This window comes from Halichoeres trimaculatus, unplaced genomic scaffold (genome assembly GCF_033239565.1).
Source record: "Halichoeres trimaculatus isolate MK-OKI-2021-1 unplaced genomic scaffold, fHalTri1.1 fHalTri1_scaffold_19, whole genome shotgun sequence".
NCBI lineage: Eukaryota > Metazoa > Chordata > Actinopteri > Labriformes > Labridae > Halichoeres > Halichoeres trimaculatus.
Window position 1 is genome coordinate 23120614 of NW_027437197.1, and position 27096 is coordinate 23147709.

General features: G+C 38.8%; 1 protein-coding gene across 2 annotated transcripts in view; it reads left to right on the forward strand.

The window, feature by feature from the left end:
* Window positions 1–27096, forward strand: part of erbb4b (erb-b2 receptor tyrosine kinase 4b) — a 525535-nt gene that overhangs the window by 218978 nt on the left and 279461 nt on the right. For both annotated transcript variants that reach the window (XM_074694273.1, XM_074694274.1), the window contains exon 2: window positions 24460–24611. In XM_074694273.1, the coding sequence (XP_074550374.1) occupies window positions 24460–24611 (152 nt within the window). The remainder of the gene's footprint in view (window positions 1–24459; window positions 24612–27096) is intronic.

A 27096-nucleotide genomic window follows, 5' to 3' on the forward strand; every position in this document is an offset into this window, starting at 1 on the left:
CCAAGGAACTTTTTAAACTGTGGGGGAGCTTACCAAAATGTTGTATATGTGGTTCATGACATTCTTGGGTTTCTTTTTATAATTATTGGCCATATAAAACACCACAGGATGCAAGTTGTGGACAGTCTTTCCCATTTTGCTATGTGAATAGCTTCTTATTTGTAGATATTTGTAGAAATGATTTCTTCATATATTGTATTGTTTAAATAGATTTTCAAAGACTGCAATTCATTATTTCTAAAAATTTGGTAAAATCTTACAAGTCCTTTTTCTGCCCCACTTACTGAATATGTTGTTCTTTGTATTTGCCCTAAATTCTGGGTCTCAATGTATTCCCCTCAAATAAACCATATCATTGATATGAATCTTCAAATCTTTTGCAGTTCTTTGCCAAACCTTAAAGGTATTTTCTATACAGTAATTACTTTTGATTTCTACCCTTTCAGGAACTTTGAAAATTGCTGATTTTATTAAATGCATCTCAGACTCTATTTTCTGTTCCATCTGGGGGTATTAATGTCGCTTATCAGATTTTTAAGTTTAACATGTTTTTTTTTGCATCCCAAATAAATTTCCTGATCAAATTATCCCATTACCTTAATTATCTGGGTGGTATATAACTGGTGGTAAGTTATATCTCAGCCCCATCTCTGACTTATTGACAGCACAACACCGCAACATGATCTAAAAGGATGCAGTACTATAGAGAAATGGTCATCTTATTTAAATACCAGGGTTAAGTCATGATATTATTTTACATGAGGTTATGTTATGGAACACTTAATATACATTTATACTTTTCAAAATCATTTCTTCTTCTTTCCAGTAACAGTCAGTCATCCTGCAAACAAGGACAGGAGTGCAGTCTGGTATTGTAACCTCCTGGTTAAAAGGCTTTATGGAGTGTTTTACAGTTTAGCATGGATAGCATGAATGCAAGTCACATTATACTTTAATATAAACGACACTACATCTGGTTCAAGCCTGTTTGTTAAAAGAAGCCTGGGATGATGCATACATAGATGTTGTTTTCAGCAGCTATAATTACAGTTTCATTTGCACATGTTGTGCTGAACATAGGTCAAAGAGGATGTCTTGTGTGATGGATGAGGTCAAGGGAAATATACGTACTATAATTTTAAAAAAGGCTATTGTTCCACGTCTTATCTGAAAGAGAGATGTTAGAATAAAATTAAATAGAGGATTTAAAAAAAAGGTAGTTTCAAAACCACTGCACAGGTCTCTTTTTTTCTAGGTTTTTCAGGCTGAAAATGAATACTCCTCTTACCTCATCTCTTAATGCACCGTAACAAGCCAGGCGAAGGAAATGTTTGAGCTATTTTAAGTTAAAATGTGTTCCATGTCATTTCTCAAATTCTCACCTGAAGCTGCAGGTCTGCAAAGCACAAACTGTTCCAGCAACTGGTACTGTGACAATATGTTCTCCCAGCTCACAACACACCTACAGCCGGAGCATATTGATAACTTGGAGGCAAAACAACCTGTGAAATCCATAGCTGCGTTTGATGAATGATGCAAAGCATTTCAAAATCAATCAGGGTTTTAAGCGTGTTCCAGCACACCGCCAGAGTCCATTTCAGTACGATGACATTTTTATTTTCTCTGCTATCCTTGCACCTTGATATTCATGTCATGTCCTCAGAAAAGCCCTAACAGGGAATAATTGGGTCTTGTCAGCCAGCAGGAAAGTTAGACCATCAAAGATAATTGCATGCTAATGTTCAATAAGCCTTGTAAGTCGCTGCAGATAAGTGTGGCTGCCAAACAGCCTTGCCAGGGGAAAGCACATCTAATCCCTTGGCTGTGGCCGGGGAAAATTAATACTAAGCTCCTCTGGCCAGTCGACTTCCAGAGTGGTGGTAGAAACAATTACACAACAGACCACCGGAGCACAATTAATGAATAACTGAGGAGCTGCCCAGATGTACACTTTATAACAAAGATGCATCTACTCGCCGGTCGTACAAACAATTAAAAACTGCACACAAGGAGTGGAAGTGGGCTGTTTGTTCAAGTTCACTGGACGGTGGAGTTTATGCAGAGGGATTGTGCTGAAGGAGGACTCTGAAAATTCATCATTTCAGGCCTCTGCTCTGGTGTATCCTCTGTTTACATGGTGGCCCGCTTCTTTGTAATAGGCTATTATAATATGCCACAAAATAAACTAGGCATAAAAAGCTATCAGAGGCTAAAACTTGCCACAAGTGCTCCTAGTTTAACAAAATGGTAGTGGAAACATACTTAGCGTGTGCACAGGGGGACTTTTACGAAACTATATCTCATTTATGTGACGTTTTATTTGAGGGTAAAGTTTAAATATCAAAGTGATTTCTCCATCATTTAAGCAGCTGGAACTTAGAGTTTAATTAAAACATTTGTGATCTTATCCACTTTTTTGCACTTTTAAAAACAGATTTATCAGAAAGTATCTCAAAGAAACAGTACTTGGTGTTGTCAACAGGATATTATAGAGCAAGAGGTAATAATAGGAGGAAATTGAAGAACGCTGTCAGACAAAATGGAGCAGACAGTGTGTCAGGAAATAAAAGCAGGGAGTTTTAAAAGGCCTGATGTTCATCATTCTCTTTTTGTTTCATTTTGTCTATTTTTTTTTTTTTTTTTTTTTTTTACAATTAAGAACTGGACAGAGGTTGTCCTGAACAAATTATTTCATTAGAAATCATGACAGAGACAATTAGTGGATATAATTTTGAAGCCTTCTGCTCCTATTCTTAAAGTTGTTGAGTAAATGTTAGGGATGCAGGATATTACTGGCACATTATTGGTATGGGCGGATATTGGCTTAAAAGGAGAATATCAGATATCGGCCAACACCAAATTCTGCCGATGTAATAATGGGCTGAAGCTGCAGATATTTTTTGGCACTTTTTGTGATTTTGTTTGCACTGTTCAGTATGAACAATCCCATATTTAGTTCCTGTTGTAAGTTAAACTTGAACATCAGTCTGTAAGGTACATGTAGCTGATTACTTTACGCACATTTACCATTTACCAAAGTAAAACCATTTTATTCAATTTGGGTTTAAATGCTGTACAGTTGCACTTCTCATATATTCCCACTGAACAGAGGTTTACTGGGAACATTATGTTTACAGACTCTCAATTGAGAAATTGGCTTAAGTTTCCCCTAGTTGTGGGTAAGAAAGTGCATCATCCAGCTTTTCAGTTGAATTTAATTTGGGGATTTTTTGTTTGTTTGTTTGATTGAAAGCAATTGTCATAAATAAATTTACAGTTTCAATTATTTATATTTCTTATTTTGCACGAGAAATGAATATTCCATTTTTAAAAAAATGTGAAAATAGTATGCACCAAAATATAATATGCTACTTCCAATATAGAGCAGTTTTGATCATCTCTGCAGTTATGTGCACAGAAAAAAATGTCAGTATTGTATCATTATTGGCTAAATGAGACCCTGTTTACTGGACAGTGTTTCATCAGTGAAAAAAATCTGTGTTTACACAGGAACTCTGAGGTACTGAAAACACTGTAGTAATCATGCCAGGCCTGTAGGTGGTGCTATAACTGTCTTGTCCAGAAGCCGCTTTTGGTAGATTTCCACCAAAGTAGAGTTGAGACATCATCTGATGTTTTGGTAAAAACTAAGAGCAGAAGTGGAGCAACAGATGCTCATTTTGCAGAAAGACAGTCAGCAGATTCAGCAGTACAAGCACAACATGGTTGTCCACAACGATCGTAAAAAAGGTACTGTTGGACTGTTGTATGCGCCCGCGTGGAGCAGAGCGTGACATCGGCGTTTCTGTGTAAACAGAAGGCCGAAACGCAACAAAACTTTCAAAACTGTTGTCGTGTCATTGACAGATGTCAGCATATTGAATATCAGCCAAAAATTCAGAATTCAATATTGTGCTTCCCTAGTAAATATGCAAATAAGTTTTAACATTTTGACAACTTCTTGTTGATTTTTGATCTGTTAAAGCCTCATCATGTATTTTTTATGATGTTGTTTTAAATGATCAATTGAGTCTAAAGTTTAGTCGTGACCTGTAAAATAATCTCCTCCTTCCCACTCAAACTAAGTCAAAGTTAAAAATCCAAAGCATTGTCTGGTTTTGCTCTTTCTTCCCCCTCTTTGCATTCTCTTTACTCAGCTATTTAAAACACAATGTCTCCATCTCTCACACACAGATGCTTTAACACACATAAATGTCATCACACCCACAGCGGCAGCACGCTCCATTCTGCCTGACCACTGCAGGCCTGGATCCCTCAGTAATTTATTACCGTTTCTGATATTGTATAACAAGATGTATTTGCACTCCTCTCTAATAAGAACATAGATTACAGGCAGCACTGCATTCACTATCTGCAGCCCAGCTGATTGCTTGGCCTGCCCGTGAGTTAGCTTATATCTCTTTTTGAGCGTCGGCACCAGGCTATTTACATTCATCCGCTAAGCCTTAAAACAAATTATAATCGATCTGGGCCGTGATGAAAAGGGTTGTCCTGCTGCAAATTAAAAGCATTGCAAGGTGACAAGGACGGCAGAATCACAGCCACACAACGTGGGGCGTAATAAAAAAAAAAAAAAAAGCTCAGTAAACAGTATGTCTTAGCTGCATCAGCAGAATGAGACACATAGCACAAACTTTCAGTCAGAGTCAGGTCAGAGATCTGTGTTGTATGTGGTTTTCTTCTGTTGCTCTTGTGTCACTTTTTATGTGAGCTGCTCACAGTGGGGACGAGTGAAGTGGACAATAAAGACAAATCTGCTCTTACTGTTTAATTTAGCAGGTGCTTTTGTCCAAAGTGACATTCAACACAAGCAAGAATTTAGACAGAAGTGCTTCAAGTTATAAGACCACAGGTGCTGCCATCAAGTGCCAGGAGAAGGGCTGTCCCCTTATCTAAAATAATGTAGCCACAGGTAACCACGACTAAAAATCAACGTCAACAACATCTTTAAATATTCACTATGAGCTGTTTCTGAGACCTTCTGAGTCCTTTACCCCTGAGAACAAAGAGGAGAAAGGTCAGATAAAGGGCCTGAGGTGTCCCTTAAAAGTTGAGTCTTTGGACATCTCTTAAAAGTAGACAGGGACTCTTTGAATCAGATGGAGTTAAGTAATTTATTCCACCATTTAGGAACAACAGAGGAGTGTGAAGAGGTTTGAATTCCATTAAAAAATGGGAGCAGGTTGCAAATCTTTGGGAACACTTGAAGAATTTGAAAACAAATGCAACAATAGAGACACACTGCAAATGTAAATGTGCTTCATAAGCTAATTCAAATGTGTTTAGGAAAGATGTGTATACATGACATAAAGTTAACCAACAGGAACTAATTGAACTGCAATGAAAAAAAAAAAAAAATCTTGTGGATCCATTCATCACTCTGAAAATGCACCATGCTACATCATCCGGAATCCAAGTGAGTGTTTGAAGCTTATTTTCCATACAAAACGAATAGTGCACCGACCACAATTTTCTGGCCAATCACCAATTGTCAATCTTTTATTTTATTTATTTTTTTATTTTTTATAACTGACAGCATATACCTTTAAAGTTCCAATCGTATTTCATTAAGAATCATTGAACAATACCTGTTAAACTATGAAATATATATATTTTTAAACTTAAACAACCAATAAAGTGTCCTGAGTTTTAGGTCTCAGAGCAAAAAGCAACAGAGGCTAGCTGTCAGACCTTCCTGGAGGAATATGAGATCAGTTTCATGTGTAAGGATGAGCCGATCACTGATCCCCCAAAATTAAGGAAATCGGCACAGATCGATTGGTACATGTCTAGTTTCTTGTGTTAATACATTCTTCCTTCAAGAAACTTAATATCAACTCTTGTATTTTTCTCACTCCTACATGAACATGTAAATAATTATATTTTTCTACTTTTCTATATTTTTTATACTTCTTTATATTTCTTCAAATTTCTAATTTTATATTGTATTATTGTATTCTATTTTTATTGTTATTGCATTACTTCACCTTTTTTGTGAGCTACTGTGACAAAAAAATTTCCCCCAAGGGGGATCAATAAATAATAATAAAGAATATTCTATTCTATTCTATTCTATTCTATTCTATTCTATTCTATTCTATTCTATTCTATTCTATTCTAACACTTTCCTAAACCCACTTGCATTTTTTCTTCTATTTTTTAAGCAATACAGGCCTCATTTATGTCCTCTGAAATTTTGAAATGAGATATTTTCTGGATTTATCAGACAAATTTGGCTTAAATTAAGTCCAATGGGATAAATTCTTTTGAGATAGAGAATGGGAAAGAATAACAGAGAATGAAAGAGAAAGTCCAAGGCCTTTTATTTATTATCATTATCATTACTGTAACTATGAGTTCAGATATTATCCTGGAATCACATGAGCCACAGCAACAAGGTGACTCGTTTGCCCTTGATGGCCACCGCCACCATCTTTCAGAACGTGTAGCTCACAACCACCTCCCTCTGAAATCCAGTCCTTCAGGGCTGAAAGAAATTGTTTTATAATTTATCAATTAATTTCTCTTTTTTATAAACAAACTGAGTTGCAGTCCATCAATAAAAATAAATTAAGAGACAACTTGACTGTTTGCTCCTGAGGATTGAAATTCCCTTTCAGAGGGAATTAAATTTACCCTTTTAATTTTGGCTAAGCTAAAAGTCAAAGAGTAAAAATATTTGTAATAATTAAGTATTAAAAATGCAGCAAACCTGGCGCCACTAATGTTTACGAGTGGAATAGATTATTCCAGTCTCAACAGAAGAGGCTCCTTTAGCATCCTGTGTTTTTAGTGATACTGAAATAAAAGAATGAAAAGGGCCAATTCTCCTTCAGTGGATCATTTGAAGAGTCTGCAATCTATAAAGTTTTGCCAAGCAGCTGTCATTTACATTTACAAGACTGTAAAGAAATCATGAACAAAGGCGTCATACTGAAGTGTAATTCCAGCCCCAGCACTCTTCTGAATCCTTTGCTCAGGGTTATTGGGCCTTTAACAAGTTGGATTTGTGTGTTCTCACAGGCTCTGCCCTCAAGCGATGCCTGCAGGTATCTGGATTTGCTGAAATGCATCTCAAGGAAATGCTCAAAGCACTGGTGCAGAACTTGAGCAGAGAAACATGAGGATGTTTGCTTTTCCTTTCCTGCTCAGGGTGTATGTTCCACACATTCAATTAAAAATAAAGCAGGAAAAAAATCAATCAGACTCTTTAAGTAAACTCCATTTGAATTATGATTATCAACTGTAGAGGGAACATAGGTAACTCCAGCAGGACCACGGAGGAGCAGTAATTCACTCAGACAATGAAAAGCCTCCGGCAGTGTCTTCTTCTTGTCATCCCGACGTTCCACGCACACAAACATCCAGCCTGTCTGCTCGTCAGTATGTTCCAGCGCTTTAATGGAATAAATTATCTCACTGGGCTGACAGCTTTCAACGTGCCTTTTGTATGTAACATGCTTTCTTCTGAATGATAAATCATGTCACCATCTGACAGCATGAGAAAAGACGGACACTCACATGATGCTGGGGGACTGAGACGTTCATTCTGGACACTCCTGATTATTACCGATTTGTTCCCTGCTGAGATGAAAGATTTTCTTTTCATGTCTAAAGGGTCTAAATGCAGAATTTCTGACGTTGATTGAAGTGTGAGGAAACCTGTTGCCACCATGTGATTGAGCTCTGTGCCCTGAGTTCTGTCTTGTAAGGAAATTGACAGGGAGAAGAAAGCATTAAAGATGCTATGAGGAGGATCTGTTTTAATTGGGCTGGCTCGCCACCTTCTGGCCTGGAGTCTCACGCGCACTGTCGTAAACTACTTTTAACAAGGCACGTGTTTGTTATGGAATTAAATGGAGATCGGATAGAAACAAATTTTCTTTGTTCCAGACAATTTTTTAGCGGACATTACGGGACGAGACAAGGTATTTATGGTAGAGGTGTGAAAAAATATTAATATGGCAATATATCGCAATACTTTGACCTGTGATTAAATAAAAAAAAAAAAAAAAAAAAAAAACATATATTAGGTGAAGTGGAAGTACAATATGTCTTTTACAACTTCACTGCAGTAGATGGCACCAAAGAGCTACTCCACTGTATGTTGTCCAAAAACTGTATAATAAATAAAATCTCAAAGTATATTCAAAATATTTCATTCCTAAACTTGATGATTTGGGTTTTGATGTCGTAAACATAAAAAATATATATATTTTTTCTATTCTTTGGTCAGTTAGTTTAAAATCATTTAAAGTTTATTTTTTTACAGTGTAGCAGACTGATTGAAATAATATCAATGGTCATATTTTGAGCAATATTAGAAATTTTTTTATGAGTCACACTGGTTATAACAAGTGACATTTATCAGTTTTAACAACTGACCACGTCTTTCACCCCATATTTTTTTACAACATTAGTTTGATCTCACAGTAGTTTAAGAGACAAACTTGATGCACTTTATGTTTTCAAGTTCAGTGTTTGTATGAAACAGTGCATCTGACATTCATTATTTCATACACAATAAAATGGAAAGGCTGTTTTCAATCAAATAGTCAACTGGGTAGAATATTGCAGTATAATGTAATGTTGTGATATTGTGATTTATATCCTATCGTGTACAGACCCCTATTTATCAGTAGAGTAATGTATTGCTACAGTTTGAAATGTGATATCAAGCAAGCGTTGTAGTAGCCGGCTATTTGTAGTGCTATCGGCAGCCCAGTGCTCCAAAGCATCTGTAGGCTAACGTGACATCAAGTTAACACTGTCATTTTGTAAGTAGTTAAGTAGATGTCTTTTTTTAGCTCAGCTGGCAGCCCAGTGCTCTAAGACATGTCTGTAATGTGTAACGTTAGTATATCCTGGTTATGTCCTGCCAGTCATCTACCAATCAGAGCTAACGTAACCTCACTCTTCATTTTATTGATAGACTCTCAAGTTTGAACAGACCACTGCAGAATAACTGCTGACTGTGGGTTGGAATGAACATTAGCACAAACAGTTTAGCTCCTGTGTTAGCCTTTAGCTCGTGCTCTATCTCTCTCCTGTTTATCTTTCTTCTCTTCTTCTGTCCTTTTTCTGTCTGATAGTTCGGCTCCAGTGTCCACCATCACTACAAAATTAATCACAGAAATCATTTTCAGCAGAGAAAAACACTCTCTTCTCTCACTCCAAATCACTCCAGCCCTGCTCGACCCAGTCAAAAGCTAAGAAGTAGCATTTTGAAATAAGATGTAACCTGTATTATTTGTGCTGATAATCTCATTTCAAAGTGTGAATTACAATCAAGCATACATTTAGAAGGGAGACTTTTTCAAGATCACTTTAAAATTCCTCACAGCCCCTTTATGAATATCCTTCCAAAAAACCAATTCACACATACGCCAGCACAAATGTGTGCAAGAAACAGGAATGAAAACATTGCATCCATCCCCATATTCCACCTGTGGAAAGCACCAGGTCCTCGATCCTGCTGAGAAATCATTTCCCAGGCAAGTGAGCGAGGCAATTCCATCGCAGCGAGGTGGGAGAAAAAAGGCTTTTTTAATGGGGAAAAATGGGAGGCAGGGGAAGAGTTAGCAGAAGCAGCCGGGATAATTGATGGCAACTGTTTGGGTACAAGATTAAGATTCATTGGTAGGACCACACATGGGGGCTGGAAACCCGGCAGGCGCTGCAGGCATGAAGGATACGAGGCAACACCTTGACTGGCCTGCTGGCTTAATTGATAGAGTGTCGTCCTGGATGCATTATATTAAAAACAGGAAAAAAAGCAAACCTATCAGAAAGAATTTCACTCACTGCTAGATACAAACTGGAATGGCTCCTTCACCTGAGCCTGCAGAGAGGAAGGCAGAGAGAAAAAGGGATGGTGTAGGGGAAAAAAAGAGGTGGAGGCCCAGAGGCAAGAGAGACAGGTTTGCATGTAGAAGGTCGGCTGTTCCCATCCACAGACTTTCTGGGAAAATAAAAAGCTTGTGAGGAAAGTATGAGTTACTCTCTCCCACTCTTCAACAACTGCCCTTGAGGAGCCTTTCAGCAGTTTGCTTAACACACAGCCGCCCCGGTGGAGCTGCTCCACGGCCAGCAGCAGGATCTATACATCCTGCTGCCAATGTGAGTGTGGGTGAAAGTGAAGTCAGGTGTGACGTGGACCTCACCGTGCCACCTCTTCTGACTTATTAGACTGGATTTTATCTAGCATGTAAACATGTTGATGAAACAGAACAGCTCCAGACGAGATGCTTCAGACACACTCTCTCATGCACACTAATTTTGGAAGTGAGCCGTTTGTTTGACCCCATTGCTCAGCCTATCTGGCATCTCTCCTTAGCAGACTACTGGGATATGAAGCACCTCAGGGGTTTACAGTGTCTACTATTAGCATATAAAGAGCATAAATTTAACAGCACCTTGTGTTAGCAGGAAGCTTCCAAGACTGCAGGAGAGCAAAGGAGAAGTCTCACAGGGGAAACGTAGAAAAAAAAAAAAAACTGTCTGTGTTTGGAGAGAGCGGCTCTGCCTGAAGCTTGGGGAGAGTCAGGTGGTTCAGTCATGGAATTTGTTAATCACAAACGTCGCCTTAATCCACATACAGTATGCAGGTACATGCACATACACTGATGCACTCATTTTATGCACACTGTGTCTGCACACTAGCGTGCACTGAGCTTTGGTGACACAGAAACTGTAAATCACTCTCAGCTCTTTTTGAGGAACTTGTTGGAAATGAAATGTAAGAGGGGCTTCCCTGCAAAAAACTGTAATCTTATCAAGTGTATTTTTCTTATTACCCCTGCCAAGGAGGTTATGTTTTTGAGAGAGTTTGTCTGGCTGTATTTTTGTCTGTAAACAACATAACTCAAAAGCTAACAAACAAATCTTGATGAAATTTTCAGGAAATGTTCAAAATGGGATAAGAATGAAGTGATTAAATTTTGGAGGTGATCCGGATCACCGTCTGGATCCAGGACTTTTTTAAAGGATTCTTCATCACTGTGTGATAGGACCGTTTTCACCATACTTGTATATAACTCCACCATAAATGGTTGGATTGCTTTGTAAAACAATACAAGACGAGGTCACCATAATTTCTGACGGATGTAAAAGTATGATCCAGATCCTGGCAATATTCTGGGTACTAGGATCTGGAAAATGAAATATGTACTGGGTTATCATAATTTTCGCTGTCAGTAAACAAATTATCATACAAACCTGCAACTAACATCAAATTGTAGCAGACAGTCTGCTGAAAGGAAGTATAACATTAAAGTAGGACTAAGGTGTTGGCGACAATCACAATATGCTTGGAGGAGATCCGCGCTCTCTGAGTGCTTTTCTAGTTTTATGTAAAATCGTCTTGCTATATTTGTTACGAGACACATTCAACTGGTCAGTCCTGAAAAATGTCTTGTTTCAAGGAATTTAAAGACAAAGTGAGGTCTAGGTTGAAACAAGTAAAAATAAAAAATAAAAAAAAAACTGCCAAAGGAACCAGAAAAAAATTATCTAAAACTTGCCTAAAACTAGACTAATGTCTTGTCTTTATACAAGTAACTTTTCTCTTGTTCCATTGGTAGATACTTTTTTTTTTTTTTTTTTTTTTTAATTGATACGAGCAATTCAGACCTCTCTTTTGTCTGTTAAAAAAAAAAAAAAAAAAAAAAAAAAAGAAAAAAAGATATTTTTCTGGACCGGTCAAGTGAATGTGGTTCATATTAAGTCCAAAAAGACATTTTCTACTAAAAATAAGACAAAACCACTTGATAATATTTTAGTCTTTTCCAATGTGGTTTTCCTTGTCTTCAGAATCTCTTCAGAATTGATACGACAGTGTGAAAAGAGACAGCTCCTAAAATAGTTTCCGCAATTTAAACTACGGGTCCGGGTTGCCCCGTGCAGAGGCTTGGTCAATCCTGTTGATTTAATGGGTTGTCACTGGCTGATACAAAAAAAAAAAAAAATGAAGAAGAAAAAGAAGAAGGCTTAGATGTGTGCTGAAAATACTGATCCCAAATGGGTTATTCTATAGGTTCCTTGGTGGCCTTGGCACTGTTTGCCCATGAGGAGACTAACTTTGTAAAAGAGAGGCCCTAATTTGGCACTTTATTAGACTCTTACAAGCTCCACCTCCTCTTTGGGGAATGAACTTCCTGAACTTTAGATGGGATGCAAATGGGCTGCTAAATGGGTTCCAGGTGGGAGGGAAGTGAGTGAAATGGATCAGCCTCATCATACAGTCTTGTTAGTCGTTGTCTAATTATGAGTACAGTGTTATTTTAGTGTGATTTACCATAAGCTTTACTCTGAAAGTCTGTAGCATAGGAAAAGTTGGAAACAAGCCCACTCAAGCTCCATGCTGAGAGCTGAAGCAGCTTCTCTTACACAGACTATATCTGGGTAGAAAAGCCAGCTTTCTCAGCCCATATATAACTACCATCCAGGATCAATAAGCTTGTTGCGTTTCTGCCCACCTGTGCAGTATATGGCCAGAGAGGGGGAGAGACTCTAGCTGTTATGTCACAGGTGTCTCATGATAAATATGAACCCACTAATTATGGTTTTTCATCACTTTTTACACCTTGTTACTGTCGCTCTGCACTCTCTAGTTTCCCTGTAGCCATCCTTCACAAGGATCATCTTTGCTTCAAACAGAGTTGTATGCAAAGTTGTTGTATGCATATCCTCATGGAGGCCTGTTTGTTTGTGGTCTTTATGGTTCAACATGTGTAAGGAACATGCATTTGTGGGAGGAGCAGCAGAGATGAGTGTGTGGGTTGAACCAATTAAAAAATTGCCATTTTTTTCTTGCCAATGCAAAAACAGCTCATTATGCCCATTGCATCTTCTTTTTGCTTGGATGATTGACGTCTATTGGTTTCCACCAAGCGGTTTGGTTCACCTAGGTATGACACATATTTTGTGGCATTTCCATTGATTAATCTTGAGACAGATCCCCAAATAACCAAGAAGAACTGTCCCACCTTTTGGGATCTGTCCGTTGGGGTGCCCGACTAAACCGATCCATTCCCAGAAGGTGGCGCTAAAAACACTGTAGTCCGTTCATTGGTTTGAATAATAACCGCCCAACAGCGGCTGTAATTCTCATGGAGCCTTCTCTGAAAAAAAGCCTGATTGTGCTCTGTAACAAAGAGCCATGTGGAAATCACAAAGAAGACGAATCGCTGGACATCTTCTATCATTGCACTTTGTTGATGTGTTAGATTTTTTCTTCATTGCTTGATTTATTTTTGAAGTACACTGAGTTGCACTGCTTTGGTGCCACGCTAATACATAACTGATTCAGCTATCGACATCCGGCTCACCCGCCTACCAAGAACGACATGGTAGACTGTGAAATCGTAGACAGGACCAGGCTTTACCAATCCAACCAAAGCATACTGATCTAAACCGGACCGCTTGGTGGAAACACGGCTTTTCACCAGCCTGGTCACACACTGTCAAGGGACGGCATCATCACTTTTGTGCTAAGTTTGTTGTCACTGTACAATCAAATTTGTCCCTAAGTGTCAGAACATTTCTTCTGTTTCACCATCTCCCTGTGATTTTCTCCTCTGCTTGAGAAACTCTTATTCCTCCTAACATTTATACACAATAGGATCTACCTTGAGGGCTTATAGATACTTTCAGAATAACTTTAAGTTTTTAGAAATCTAACGTCAAAGAGGAATTCATGGAAAGAGCCAAGAGTCAAGGACTTTCTTAGATTTCTGACAGTAGGAGCATTTTAATGCCGTGGAAAGCTTTCTGAATATGGCTCCAGATCTCAGTGGGTGATGTTTTTTGTCCTTTGTTATAGTGCAATCTCCCAAAGTGGTCCAAACCACAAAAGTGTTTGTTCAAAAAGAAAAATACAATCAGTGACAGGGACCACTGCTTTAACAAAAGCTCAAAGAACTTTCAGGTAAATAAGTTAAAAATCAAGAATAACATTCCAAAGTCTTGTGGTAATCATGAAGAAAATATGTTGTTTTTACTGATGTCACGCTGCTCTTTAGTTTCTTAAACCAATCTTGCACTCTCAGCAATCCAACCAAAGTCAGCAGTGATCGCTACTCCAAACTCATCTGAGAGGTAAAAGCTCTCTCAATTCAAACTGTTGACGCAAGAGAGCAAACTGACATCTCACACTGAATCAGGGACCCTTCCCAGAATGGGTCCTGATGACACGACACAGCAGCAGCAGAAGCAGAGGAGAGAATACAGGTGTCGGGGCAAGAGGGTCAACAAGTCCTCTCTGCTCAACAAGCCTGAACCTGCTGCACACGCGCTTTTTGAGAGGCCGTCAAAGAGGAGGCTAAAAGGACTCTTCCATTATCCATCCACTCACCCTAAAACCACGCTCTGAAGCCACACAGTGGTGTTTGTGGCTGAACCTGAGAGCACTGGCCCTCATTGGCTCCTTTGCTCCTAGCTGGAGCAGGAGCTGATTCCCGTGCCTGAGGAAACCTCCTCCCTCCACTCTGATAATTAGAGCTCTGGAGGAAATGATGGCCGTGCTTCAAATGCTATTTAGTGTTTGAATGCACTATAAATTAGTTTATGTTATTGCAAGCAATCGACTTGACCTGGTTGATCTTTCCTCATGGCAGTAGATGTTTTTTCTTGTATAAAGGTCAGGTGCCAGCTGCTGGTGTACTTATACTCAGAGACGCTTGTCATAAGTTGTTATTTGATGAACAAAAGAAGCCTAATGCAGTATAATTTAAAAATCGCATAGTTCTCTCCATGTCCTTGGAAATCAAGATAGGGACAGTTTTACTGTTTGGCTGTCCTTAACAGAAATTCTGACTTTTATTTTTACTCATGTGATTCAGAAACTATCTTTTTTAAAGAGTATATAATGTTAGGAGTTCCGTTTTCCTTTGTAGCTGTGACAGTTTTAGATTCAGATTGAAGCACATATGTAAGAAATAATGTATAGCAATGGTTTCCAAATGTTTTGGGCTGCACATCCCCTTTAACCTCCTGACTTTGCTGTCACAACCCTAATGCCTGAAACATAAAAAAGGCCTAGTCTTTAAAGCAACATAAACGGTATTACGTTTAACAAAATAAGCTACTGTTAACTCAGAACAGAATGTACAATAATGAGTCCAATAGTCTCTGACATTAGAAGTGGTGGAGAGAATAACAGAGTAACAATATAATGATGACAATACTGTATCTGCAAGTCAAGTACAGTCACTAAGCGATGAATAGCAGTCATTACTATGTGACAAAAATTCAACATTCAACAATTTAAACTGTAAGCACCCATTAAAAAGTGTTTCAATTATTTATTTAAGTATGAATGTATTTATCTATTTATTGATACAAATTCAATAAATAATGGTGCTAAGCTGCTATTACACTTAGGTCGTGCACCACACTTTGGGAATCCCTGATGCATATTGATGTATAGTGAACAGGCAGCCATACTAATTAGAACCCAGGCAGGTTGAGGGCCAGATTACTCCAGATCCATCTCCTCTTTAGGTCAGTGCATCAGCTCATGCTTTGCTTTGTTGCGTTCCAGCTGCATGACACATTGTGCAGGTCAAGACCCTCCAGATCAGATATGTAAGCAATGCATCCATGTACTAGATCAAGTGTGAGTCCAGCATGAGCAGGACTCTAATGAAGAACGTTCACAGCACATTATGCTGGCTACTTGATTAGAACCAAGGCCCTCTTCACACGAGAATGGCCCCGTATCGTCTTGGCGTCAGCATCAAAACATGTATCGCTGTTTACACATCATATTGTACATAGGCTTGAGCATTTACATGACAACACAAAACTGTCGTCCGGTTGCCTGTCTGGTTATGCTCCGAGGCAGATTCCACGTCAACAAGTGCTCATGCACGCGTAGCATGCTGTGTCTCTGCATGAGCACTTGTTGTTGTTGCCGTAGCTGGTGTTGTTCATGCTCTCTGAGAAAATGTTGACATAATAGTCGAAGCAATATTTGTAGCTGCTGGAACAATATCAGAATCAGTTCGCCTGCCGCCATTGTTGTTGTGTGTGACAACGTGGGTTGGGGGCGGGGAGTAGGAGGGGTGCTATGAGGTCACCGTCTTTTCCGGACTTTCCGGTCTGTTTATACCGAATACGGCATGAAGACGAATACACAGATATCCACCTGCAGACCTTTTTTTCAAAAAAGATGCGGAGTCATGGACAAATACGCGTCTCCGTGTGTCAATATCACCGGATCAATAGTTTATTTTACCAGAGTCATAGAAATTTGTACTCGTGTAAAGCCCACCTAAAGCAGCATTTTAATTTATTTAAAACTTGAAATATTTGCCTGAAAAAGACTGATGTTCGACCAACTATTTCCATCAAAAAGAGTAATAATATTTAGAAGATTAGTTGACACAGAGAGTGAGAGAAAAAGATAAGACACACCGTCTTACATGTCAATGACCAAGACTAGAACAATGTTAAACTTCACACAGACTGTCTGCTACAATTTGGTGTTAGTTGCAGGTTTGTTCGATAATTTGTTTCCTGACAGTGTTGAAAATTATGATGACCTGGTACAGATTTTTCATTCCAGATCTTAGTATCCAGAATGTTGTCAGGATCTGGATCGTACTTTAACATCTGTCAGAAATTATGGTGACCTTGTCTTGTATTCTTTTGCAAAGCAATCCAACCATTTATGGTGGAGTTATATACACATATGGTGAAAACAGCCCTATCTCACAAGGATAAAGAAAAAAAGTCCTGGATCCTGACAGTGTTGTGGATCAGCTCCAAAATTTAATCACTTCTTCCTTGTATCATTTTTAACATTTTCTGAAAATTTCATTAAGATCTGTTCATTACGTTTTGAGTTATATTGTTCACAGACAAACTCTCCCAAAAACATAACCTCCTTGGTGGAGGTAATGAATACGTGGACTAAGGAGGCCTCTAATACAGTGGGCATGCCTTTAAGACAAACTGAGCTAAAACACTCTAATTGTTAACACTTACTTACTTAAGTCTATACTAATCAGATGATGAAAATAATGCCAAAGAACCAGCATCAAAGGGATATGAAAAGCTAACAAAAAAGGGGTGAGCAGGAAAGCTGCAGAAATGTTAGAATTAACGCTTTCTTTCATTCATTCATCTCAGCTTCTGCAGCTCTCAACAAAACTATTCAAACTGTTTCTCTCATCACTGTGTTTTTTCAGTAAGCATTTAATGATCAACAGCTTAGAAATACACATTCCTGCTGCCAGCCCTTGGTTACTGTTATAATTCATTGATATATATACACACCAAGCCAAAAAAAGCAAATATAACATAAAAAATAAACATGTTTCACAGGCCATTTGCAAAACAAATAAATAAAAAAGGGTATTGGTCTCATTTTCTGTAACCCATTATTTTTTTTGAAGTAATTAGCCGACCAGAATGTTTTCTAAAGAGCAATGCAGTTGTATCCTGAAAGACAAAGTTCAGGGCTGATATGGGTACATTCAGAGTGTATTAGGACCATAAAAACAAGGAAAACAAGTTGGAATACAAGTTTGACACGGTGTATATTTTTTTTCCTTCCTTACCACATGTAGTTTGAAATTTAGTCTGCGGTTTGTTACTTGTCTATTTCATGTTTCACTTTCTTTTATTGATTTTATGAAGGTATCACTTCATAGGGTCCTGTACAAAAAGCTTTTTCAGACTGTAAAAGAAAAAAGGCACACAGGCCCAAAGCATTGATACCGGTCAGTGTGGAGCCTTAAAAGGTTTTTCAGGAGCCGTTCTGTCAGCACAGCTTTCAGCAAAGAAGCAGCAGCCAGAGGATTCAGGGTAATGAGGTTTGTGTCAGTGTCAGCCAATCACTCCCCTGTGACATGGATGGATTTTTTCCTGTCCGGAGAAAAGTTTAAATCCTACAGAGACACAGAGAGCTCATTGTGAGAGAGAATAAATGGGCAGTCTTCATACTTTTAAAGCCCAGGTCTGAGCAGTTCTTTAAGTTTCCAGACGCTGACATTTATGGGGACTCCTTGGATCGTGCAATAGGAAAATAAGGAGTGTTCAAGATGTAAAATGAAACCATAAAAACTTCTATTTGCAAATGGACCACAACAAATAATGAGGCATGAATACATATTTCATACTCATATATTTATGGATGTGTAAAGTGTGCTGCATTATTCTATTTGGAGGTTAATTAGCTCCTTTAGCAGCTACGGTAACCATTAGCATCACACACACACACGGAGCAAATGTCAGTGTACCATCAGTTGCTCAAAACTTCCACTTCCTCCTTTTATTTTACTCCAGGCAACAAATGAATTTAATTTGTACAGTATCACCAGGCATAGTCTCAAGAAAAAATTAACACGTGTTTTTTTAGAGTTTGAATATTTAAAGCGAGCTGTTATTACTACTGTTACTACTGGATGACGTCCTAAAAGTAGAAATAAAGCAAGCATGAATTAGTTTTTTAAATTTAATAGTAACAGTCATTTATCGTTACTTCAGCTGTTTTTTTCTTTTCTTTTTTTTAATAAGAATTCACATTACAGTCTCTCTGGCTTTTGCTAATTTGTTTACTCATAAACACTGGATACAAATTCACGCTGATGGTTTACAAGTATTGGGGTGAGCAAGTGTATTCCACCGCATTTTTGGAGTATTTTTTGCAGATTTGTGATGAAAACCAAGAGTTTGGAGACAGCATGTTTACAGGTCAGATCATATATATTGCACATCCTGGGATAAAACTATTGCCATGTCACACAATGCTCTTCTTCTTCTGCTCAATCTCAAGCACTCACACACTACCTGTTTGACACCATCAAAGCTCATGGGTGTGGACATTAGGATTGAGCTATATGACACTTAAAAAAGTTAAATTTAGCAAGTTTTTCATTAAATTCAAAGTAAGAAATGTCTTTGCATGTGTCACATTTGGCCAGAAAAAAATGTAATATTTTAAGACAAGGGCTGGTTGTAAAGAGCAAAAAAGAAGTAATGATGTTATTTAGATTCAAGAATCTGAAAAAGTATATTTTTCATCTCATACTGGATATTTTTCCCTTGTTACAAGCAATTAAGACTTTATTTTTTGAATTGCAATATTTTTAAATGAGATTTTTTTTTTATTTACTTGTCAGAAATCCCTTCAATAAAGTCTTCAAAGATTTCTTTTTCCCTTTTTAATCTAGAAATAGATAGATTAGAAAAAAAAAGTAGTTTTATCCTGTATTCTTTCACAACTTAATCATGTTCCTATTATTTTATTCTATTTTGTTTGACATTTCCTCATTTCTGGTTTTGAAAAATATATAACAATAGTAGCTTGGCAGCAAATCTGGTAGACAGCAGAAGGCTAAGATCATATTGGTTATCTACTTAAAGCTACTGTGAGGGGTTTTTTGGTTCCTTGTAAGCCAGATTGAAACTGACACTCAAGGCCCTTTGTGATGATAAGTGCAAACAAGACTTTCAAGATTAATGGTGAACAAAACAAATACTTTTCTTCACTCTATTTTTTCTTGTGAATTTTTGGGTCATATAGAGGCGACACCACTAATTTAAGTCTGTTTTGTGAACCATTAAAAATTCTTCACAGGAGCTTTAATTATACCCTGACACCTTTTTTTTATTTGTTTGGGGTTTTTTTTAGAAAAACAAAAAACAAAAACATAGTGGTATCTTTAAGTTTCTGAATATAAACACTCTAGAATTTACATCGACCAGAAATGCATTGTTGTGTTTGTGTGCCATCAAGTGTGCACATCTCCTCTTGGATCTGCTCACTGGTCAGGTTTGTAATTCAGATGATAAATGCAGTGCAGGTCATGTTCTATGAGGTGCACACTCTGGTAGCTGCAGGCAATCTGATGTCAAACCCTCACACATGGTGTTGGGGCTGTGTTTACCACAGAGGACATGAATGCTAATTTATGGTCGACCATATGGAGACAGCAACAGCATCATTGGTAGGGGACCAAAGCTCGTAGGGCAGCAAGAGGTTGGCGTTACTGGACTGTGCCGCCATCACGAAACAGTCATTTAGTTATTGTTTCTGATGCTTATTAAGCCGCTTGGCAGATGGACTATAATCTGGGCCATGATTAGCATCAGAGGCACTGGCTTGTAACTCATACTTTGCCAGCAGCACTCATGTGGGGGACATTAGGGGACAAAGGACAACACTGACCTCAGATGTGGTGCTTAATATCCAGCACATGTGATAGAAAATGAAGAGTTTGGGAGCAACTTCTCCAAGGTGCTGGTGATTATTCAAGGCACGTTAGCTAAGCTCAGCTATTGACAATGTTTACTAATGGAAGTGACATTTGCAACTTTATTTAATTCAGTCAGTTACTGGCTATTGGGATGACCTTTTGCTGGCTTCCCTGACAGAAGCCTATAAACCTCGGAGACTCGCCAGCTTTATAGGCATTCAATAATCACACAAGGCACTATTGATGAAGTTGTTGTGTGCACTACCTATGAAATGAATTGGCTGAGGAGCAGAAACCACAGCGCCTGTGTAATCCTGATGAGGGTGTTTATGAAATTAGAATTGATGGGAATGCGGCTCGAGGCCTTTTTGGACTTTTTGCAGTCTCTTTGTTTTTTTGTTTTGTTTTGTTTGACATAAATAACTCAGTCTTTACATTCTGTCTATAGCTGACTGGGGCAGTGTGATTGTGTCACAGACAGTGATGAATGCATTCTGCTCTTGTCTGCTGGTTGTCTTTTGGAGACACATGGGGGCTGCATGCCATTTGAAAGCAACCAGCGACCCATCTATCCCGCAGAAAAGTTTGTGACTTGGAAAGATGGATGGAGGACAGAGAGATGGAGACTATTTTTTTTTGCTTATAGGAAATGGATACTTAGGATACTTTGTTTTTCTGTCTTTATTTATAACTCTACTTCATTTTTCTTATTTAACATAATCAACAAAACTAAATCCTGCCTTCACCATAAACATTTAGACATATTTACATCCCCATCCATCTGTTTGTAATCTTCTAAATGATTGCATGTATCGGGAAACCCTGAATAATGATTATTCTTTGTCCTAATCTATCACTTCTGAGAAGAAATTCCCTGCAAGCAAATTAAATCAATTTGCTCACAAAGGCAAATACACTAAATGTAAGGAAGAGAGACACTGAATTGCATTTGCATTTCAGCTCTAATTGTGCCGGGGAATGAAATCCATCAAACAGAGATAAGTCTCTTTACTAGAAAAGCCTTTAAAACCTTTAAAACAGCATTGGGATTCATGTGCTTTTGTGGTTTACAGCAGTATTTAAAAACAGACGTCCAGTTTGTGTCGCACTGCTGAGGCCAGAAATGTGCTTTTGTGCAATGGGGACAGTGATATCCAGGCTTAGGTGCAACATATTGAGCACATAAACATCCAAAAGTGAAAGGAGGAAATGCATCCTAAGGCCTTAAACTTACTGCCTGCCTATGTTGGTGCACACACATGCAGGATCACCGAGCTTTGCACTAAACCAACGCTTCCCATGTCCTCTATGCATGTTGCACACAGCACAGATGGTTCTGTCGTGGTTCACTTGGCAGTCGTCTCAATCTCAGGCTCATGCAGAGCTATAGGAATTTATAATGTTTTATTAGAGCTTACACACGGTAAAATAATATATAGACCTCACAAAGCAGCAGACAGTTTCCAAAAGGCAGAGGGCTTAGTGAAGTCATATGAAGAAGCAAATGGGAATAGAATAGTAAATTTCATCAGACATCACATGCCACAATGCCCCTTCCATCTGATCTGTGTGCCCTGCCCCAAGGGTGCAATAACAGTTTATTACACCTATCTTCACTTTATGACCCCCCTCAACCCTCCGCCGCGCTGCCCTCCAGCCCACGCTAACTGTTATTGAAAACACCCAGGTCTGCCATATATCATTCCTGAGCAGCGCGTTAGGCTATGCAACCTAGCTAATCACCAGCAGCTCGTATGGGGTATTGTCCTGAACCACAGCAGGAGTAGCTCCACTTATCTAATATCAGCTTAGATGTGGAAGTGTTAAAACACAATCCCATTCATCTTTACAAGCCTGCACTGCCACGGGGCTAAATCCTCCTCTTTCCCATATGTATCTGTGGAGTAATGATGGCGAGTGAAAAGAAAATAGAATTGAAAGATTCCACCAGTGAATATCTGTGCAGAGATAAAGGGTAAATGAGTTTGGCCTTGTTTATTGCTAGCCGAGAGGGTTGAATGCAAACATCCAGGTTGGACTGAGGGGAATATATGGTATAATAAAAAAACAAAGCATGCTATAGTCTATAGGATCCTGGATTGAATTGCAATGCGCCAGTGAAGATCTTTCAGGATGGAGGTGTTAAGAGAGAGGTAACAGCTCATGGGTGACAGTGTGACATGAGTAAGGGAAGGGCCCGTCACTCCGCTGTCACGCTGATGGCTCGCCTGTCATCAGGGGGGTGCAGGTGGAGAAACCACACTGAAATGGCTGCGGAAATGACACTAAAATGTTACACTTCAGAGGGACAGACGTCAGTGTCAACATCAGGACAATGCCTGTCATTTTGGTTTTTCACACAACACATGACAGGATGTATGCTGTTACAGATCATATGTATAAAACCACAGCCTGAGATGCAAGCAACTGTTTTTGGTCAGCCTTAAGATATACTAAATGCTGTTTGATTCCATTTTGTCTCAAGACCACATGGCAGGAGAATTACGCTAACTCTGATTTGCCAGAATACTGTAGTTCCAAAAGTGGCCACTTGGGGCTGTCTCCAAACTGAATCAATACCCATTAAGCACTATGAAAAGGCTCCTATGTGTAACTTTTGACAGGAAATAAAACCAATACACATTAGCAATTATGCTTATGTATGCTCTGGAAGAGATCCAAACCATTAATAGCCAGATTAACAATGCCAAACAATATTTCTAGCACTTTCTTTTCGTTTTTAACGGCAAATACCATCAATTAGAGATTCATTTGACTGTTTTAATAACACAAAATGTTTCGCATATGATACCTAGCCCTGCTGACAGAATGATTTGTTTATCTACAAGTGAACATCTTTGACCACAGGGGGCACCAAATCAGCATAAGCTGAAAGTTGCTTCAACTTTAAAGAGGGGGTATTAATTTTCCAATTTGTTAAACATGGATAGAAATGAACAATTCTGGATGTTCCTACTAACTAAATAAAGGTGTTTGAAACCTTACATATACATATGTTGTAGAAATCCCTGAATTTGTCCGTAAGCTGCTCAGTGGTGTCTGGCCTATCATGGGGAAGGGGGTTTGTGGATTTTTAAAGAGACAACAGCAAATAAAAAAAAAGAAGAAGAACTTCACCAAGGCTACAATGAGGATATTCTGAAACAACAGTTTAAGGGATATATGGGTTTATTTAATCAAGACAGCTTCTATGGGTGTACCACAGGGACCATATTAGGCCAAAAACGCCCAATACCCCCTCTTTAAAGTCACAACCCTAATATTTTTACAGGCATGATTATCTTAAGCCTGTGTCTATAGAAGAGACAACAACCATGATTACAAGCCTGCAAGTTTTTTTGCTTATGTGCTTTGTGTGGTTTACCAGTATCTCCATTATTGGAGCAAGTTTCAAGCTAGCTAGCATATTAATCATTAACTGTACATAGTAACAACACTGATCTACAACCATCACAACCAGAAGCTCATTCTGTGGGAATTTAACTGGTTAACTAGCAACTTTACCAGTTAATGGATCAGCTATGGGGACAAATCTGCTATTTGCTAGCTCCTCTCAAGCAGCACCCTCCATAGAAACATGGCTGCGTCTAGTTTAACAAATCCAACATGGGGATATCCCAGTGGCTTTCTTGTTTTATGCTTTACTCTGTACACAGGATTAAGATTTATTAGCTTTGTCGGTGGAACTTCATTTGTGTGTGTGTGAGTGTGTGTGTGTGTTGTCATGCTAGGGCAGCCAGCAACAGCTTATTGTGCAGATGGTACATGTCGTCATGTAAGGGGGGCAAGGTGTGTGATGGGCAGGAATGGGTCTGTTTAATTACTTGTCAAGTGAGCAGCCCAGCTAGCTGCTAAAGAGCCTCCCTGTGCTCGGTGTGCCCCGAGGGGTGATGTGAGGTGGAGTGAGGGTGCAGCAGGGTCCAGTGACTTCTTAGACTAACATGACTGGGTCAGCCAGGCAGTCCATGACCATGGACTCATGTTTGCGCAGTGTTTTACAAAGGATACAGAAACTTCAAATATTTTTTCTGTAAGAAAATCTTTTAATAATTTAAAATACTCACAGGAAAATTTTGAATGTGACTGCCTTAATTGATGTTAGTTTTTGATATTTATCTGAAATGACAAAATCTTATCGAAGTCATTAATATTGTCATTCATTTTAGTGCCTTGGTTGGTTCAATAAATGGAAAATGTCTCCTCTTTTTTCTAGTATGTGCTGGTACAGAGAACAAGCTGAGCACATTGTCAGACCTGGAGCAGCAGTACCGCACCCTGAGGAAGTACTACGAGAGCTGTGAAGTCGTCATGGGGAACCTGGAGATCACAAGCATTGACCGCAGTCGGGACCTCACCTTCCTCAGAGTAAGTAACGAGCTGATAACGAAAAAGCAAAATGTCCGTGGAGTTCATATTAGTGCATAGAGTTGGGCTAAACAGTCCGAGCAGGATTTTGCAGACTTTTTCCGAGATTGTTGATAAAAAAGACTGATCTTGCGGCAACTTTTAGAAATGTGTATCATCAATATATGTACACACACCCACACACAACCGGCACATGCACCCATGCACATGTGCAGGCATGCACGCACACCATTTGTTTCAGGCATACCACATACGGCCCCTGTCTCTGCGATCTGTCTCGTGTGTTTTCCTCTCTACAGTCATTCTCCTCTTGTGTTTTGTGGTGGAAAAGTGTTTGTCATTAGATGATTTTTTGTTTGTTCATTTTTTTGAAAAAAGTCTTACAACCCATTTTTATTCCTTGGATTTTAACCAAGCTCTTGTTCTAGTGCTTTATGGTTTGTCTTTAGTTTTTCATAATCGTTTTTATTGTTCTTAAACTGTTCTTAAGAACAAAGAAATAATATTTCTGTACCTGCACCTTTGTTTATTCATTTCTTTGTTTCATTCGTTGACTTATTTATGTCTGCACCATCTTTTATGTACAACACTTTGTTTCAGCTGTGGTTGTTTTTAAAGTACTTTACATAAAAGTTGAGTTGAGTTTGTGTTCCACCACGACTTTTGCAGTGTGCAAACCGTTTAATGCAGAACATTGGGAAATTGCCTTGCAATCCTTAGCTGCAATATTTGTTGGTAAACGTGAGGTATTTTTGTCAGATACGTCTGCAACTTCATAAAGAAGGAAGCAGGTTTCACAGGGGGAATGACTGCTACAACTGGTGAAACTTGAGGGAGTGCGTAAAACTGTTATGATTGGTTTAAATTACAAATACATTTGGTTGACTGGACATAACTGCAGGGTCAGCCTGATTTCATGGACATTGATTGATTTGAGTTAATTCCTGGAGGGACTGACCAGAGAGATGTGCCAAAAAGGTTGGAAATCCAATGGTCCACCCCAAGAAAAAAACTGAGTGGCTGTTGGCCTTGTTAGAGGTAGAACATGTGTAGAAAGAAACTTTATGAACTGTGATGGAACAGGCAAAGACATTTCATACACATTTTAGCTGATTCACTGCCAGTGACGTCTACAATGTCTATTCGATTACAACTATTTACTGAGTCGACAGAAGTAAATTATGTTTTTCAGGCGAGGTCTGACAGAGCTTGTCAGTCAAAATCCTGCTCGTAAACTACTGTGGGTGAGAGCGGTGTGCTCTTTAGATGAGAGCTCAGCATGGATATGAGGAGAAGATGTGAGGAGACAGAGACACAGTGAGATGCTGCAAGTCAGAAAAGTTCAGGCAGCTCATGCTCTAACTGAGGATGTGTTGCAGAAGTTCAGAGAGAAAGAGTCACGGAGATCATGAGAGGGTCAAAGGATGGAGCGCCGAGATGAATGTGATCCAAAAAAGTATGTTTTGTCTGTTTTTTGGATCAAAAACAGGAAGACAGACATTAAAGAAGAGAGACTACTCTTCTTAGGTAGTTTTGCTGTTTGCATGGTCTTCGAAAACAATATAATTTGGGTCTTGGAAGATCGTTCAAAATGCTCCAAAAATGTCTGGCAGCTAATGAGTTAAAGATCGGTGTGAAGTTGAGGCATTTGATACAGCAAGTGGTGCTTCAGTGGTGTTTCATCCAAAAAGTGCTCGTTCTGGTTTGAACTTTGCACAGACTTTGAGGATCACTTCATATCACAGAATATGTTAATTATAGTTCTCACCATCTTGTCTGGAGCTCCTGTTAGATAGGAGAACCTATCATAACATCCTGATCTCTTTTGATCCTTTTATCTGAGTAACTACAAGTGATTGTCATAATCTGGGCTAAAAGTCCTCATTCTGGACTTGTTCATAATTGTCCTCGGAACTCGACCCTGAGTCCAGAGCATGCCTTGTCCTTAGATTCTTTTCAACCAATCAGCAGACGGAAAACCCTACAAATAGCCCAGGATAAGAAGTGAGAACACTGCTTCTAATCAGGAGTAATCAGGCTTCATGTCTTCTCAGGCTAGGCATGAACTGATTGTACACTCGCACCGATGCGACGTCTGGCACAGAATAATCAAATCCAAGTAACTGGATCTGCGTAATCTTCCTGTTTGATTAACAGACGAAGGAGGAAAAGTGTGGCGCTGGCACTGAACTCTTACCTCTTAGGGAACGATTACGATTCTTTGAAGACTTTTATTTCTTAACTTTGTATCTCAGCCAGCTAACTGCAGCTTTCCAATGAACACTGCAGCTGCTGATGGGGGATTTAAGGGGGAATAGCTTCAATTCAGAATAGAATAGAATAGAATAGAATAGAATAGAATAGAATAGAATAGAATAGAATAGAATAGAATAGAATAGAACTTTATTGTTATTGTAACAAGTACAATGAAACTGAAGTTACAGCAGCAATCAAGAAAACAAAAGTAGGAAAGTGTATAGAAAGT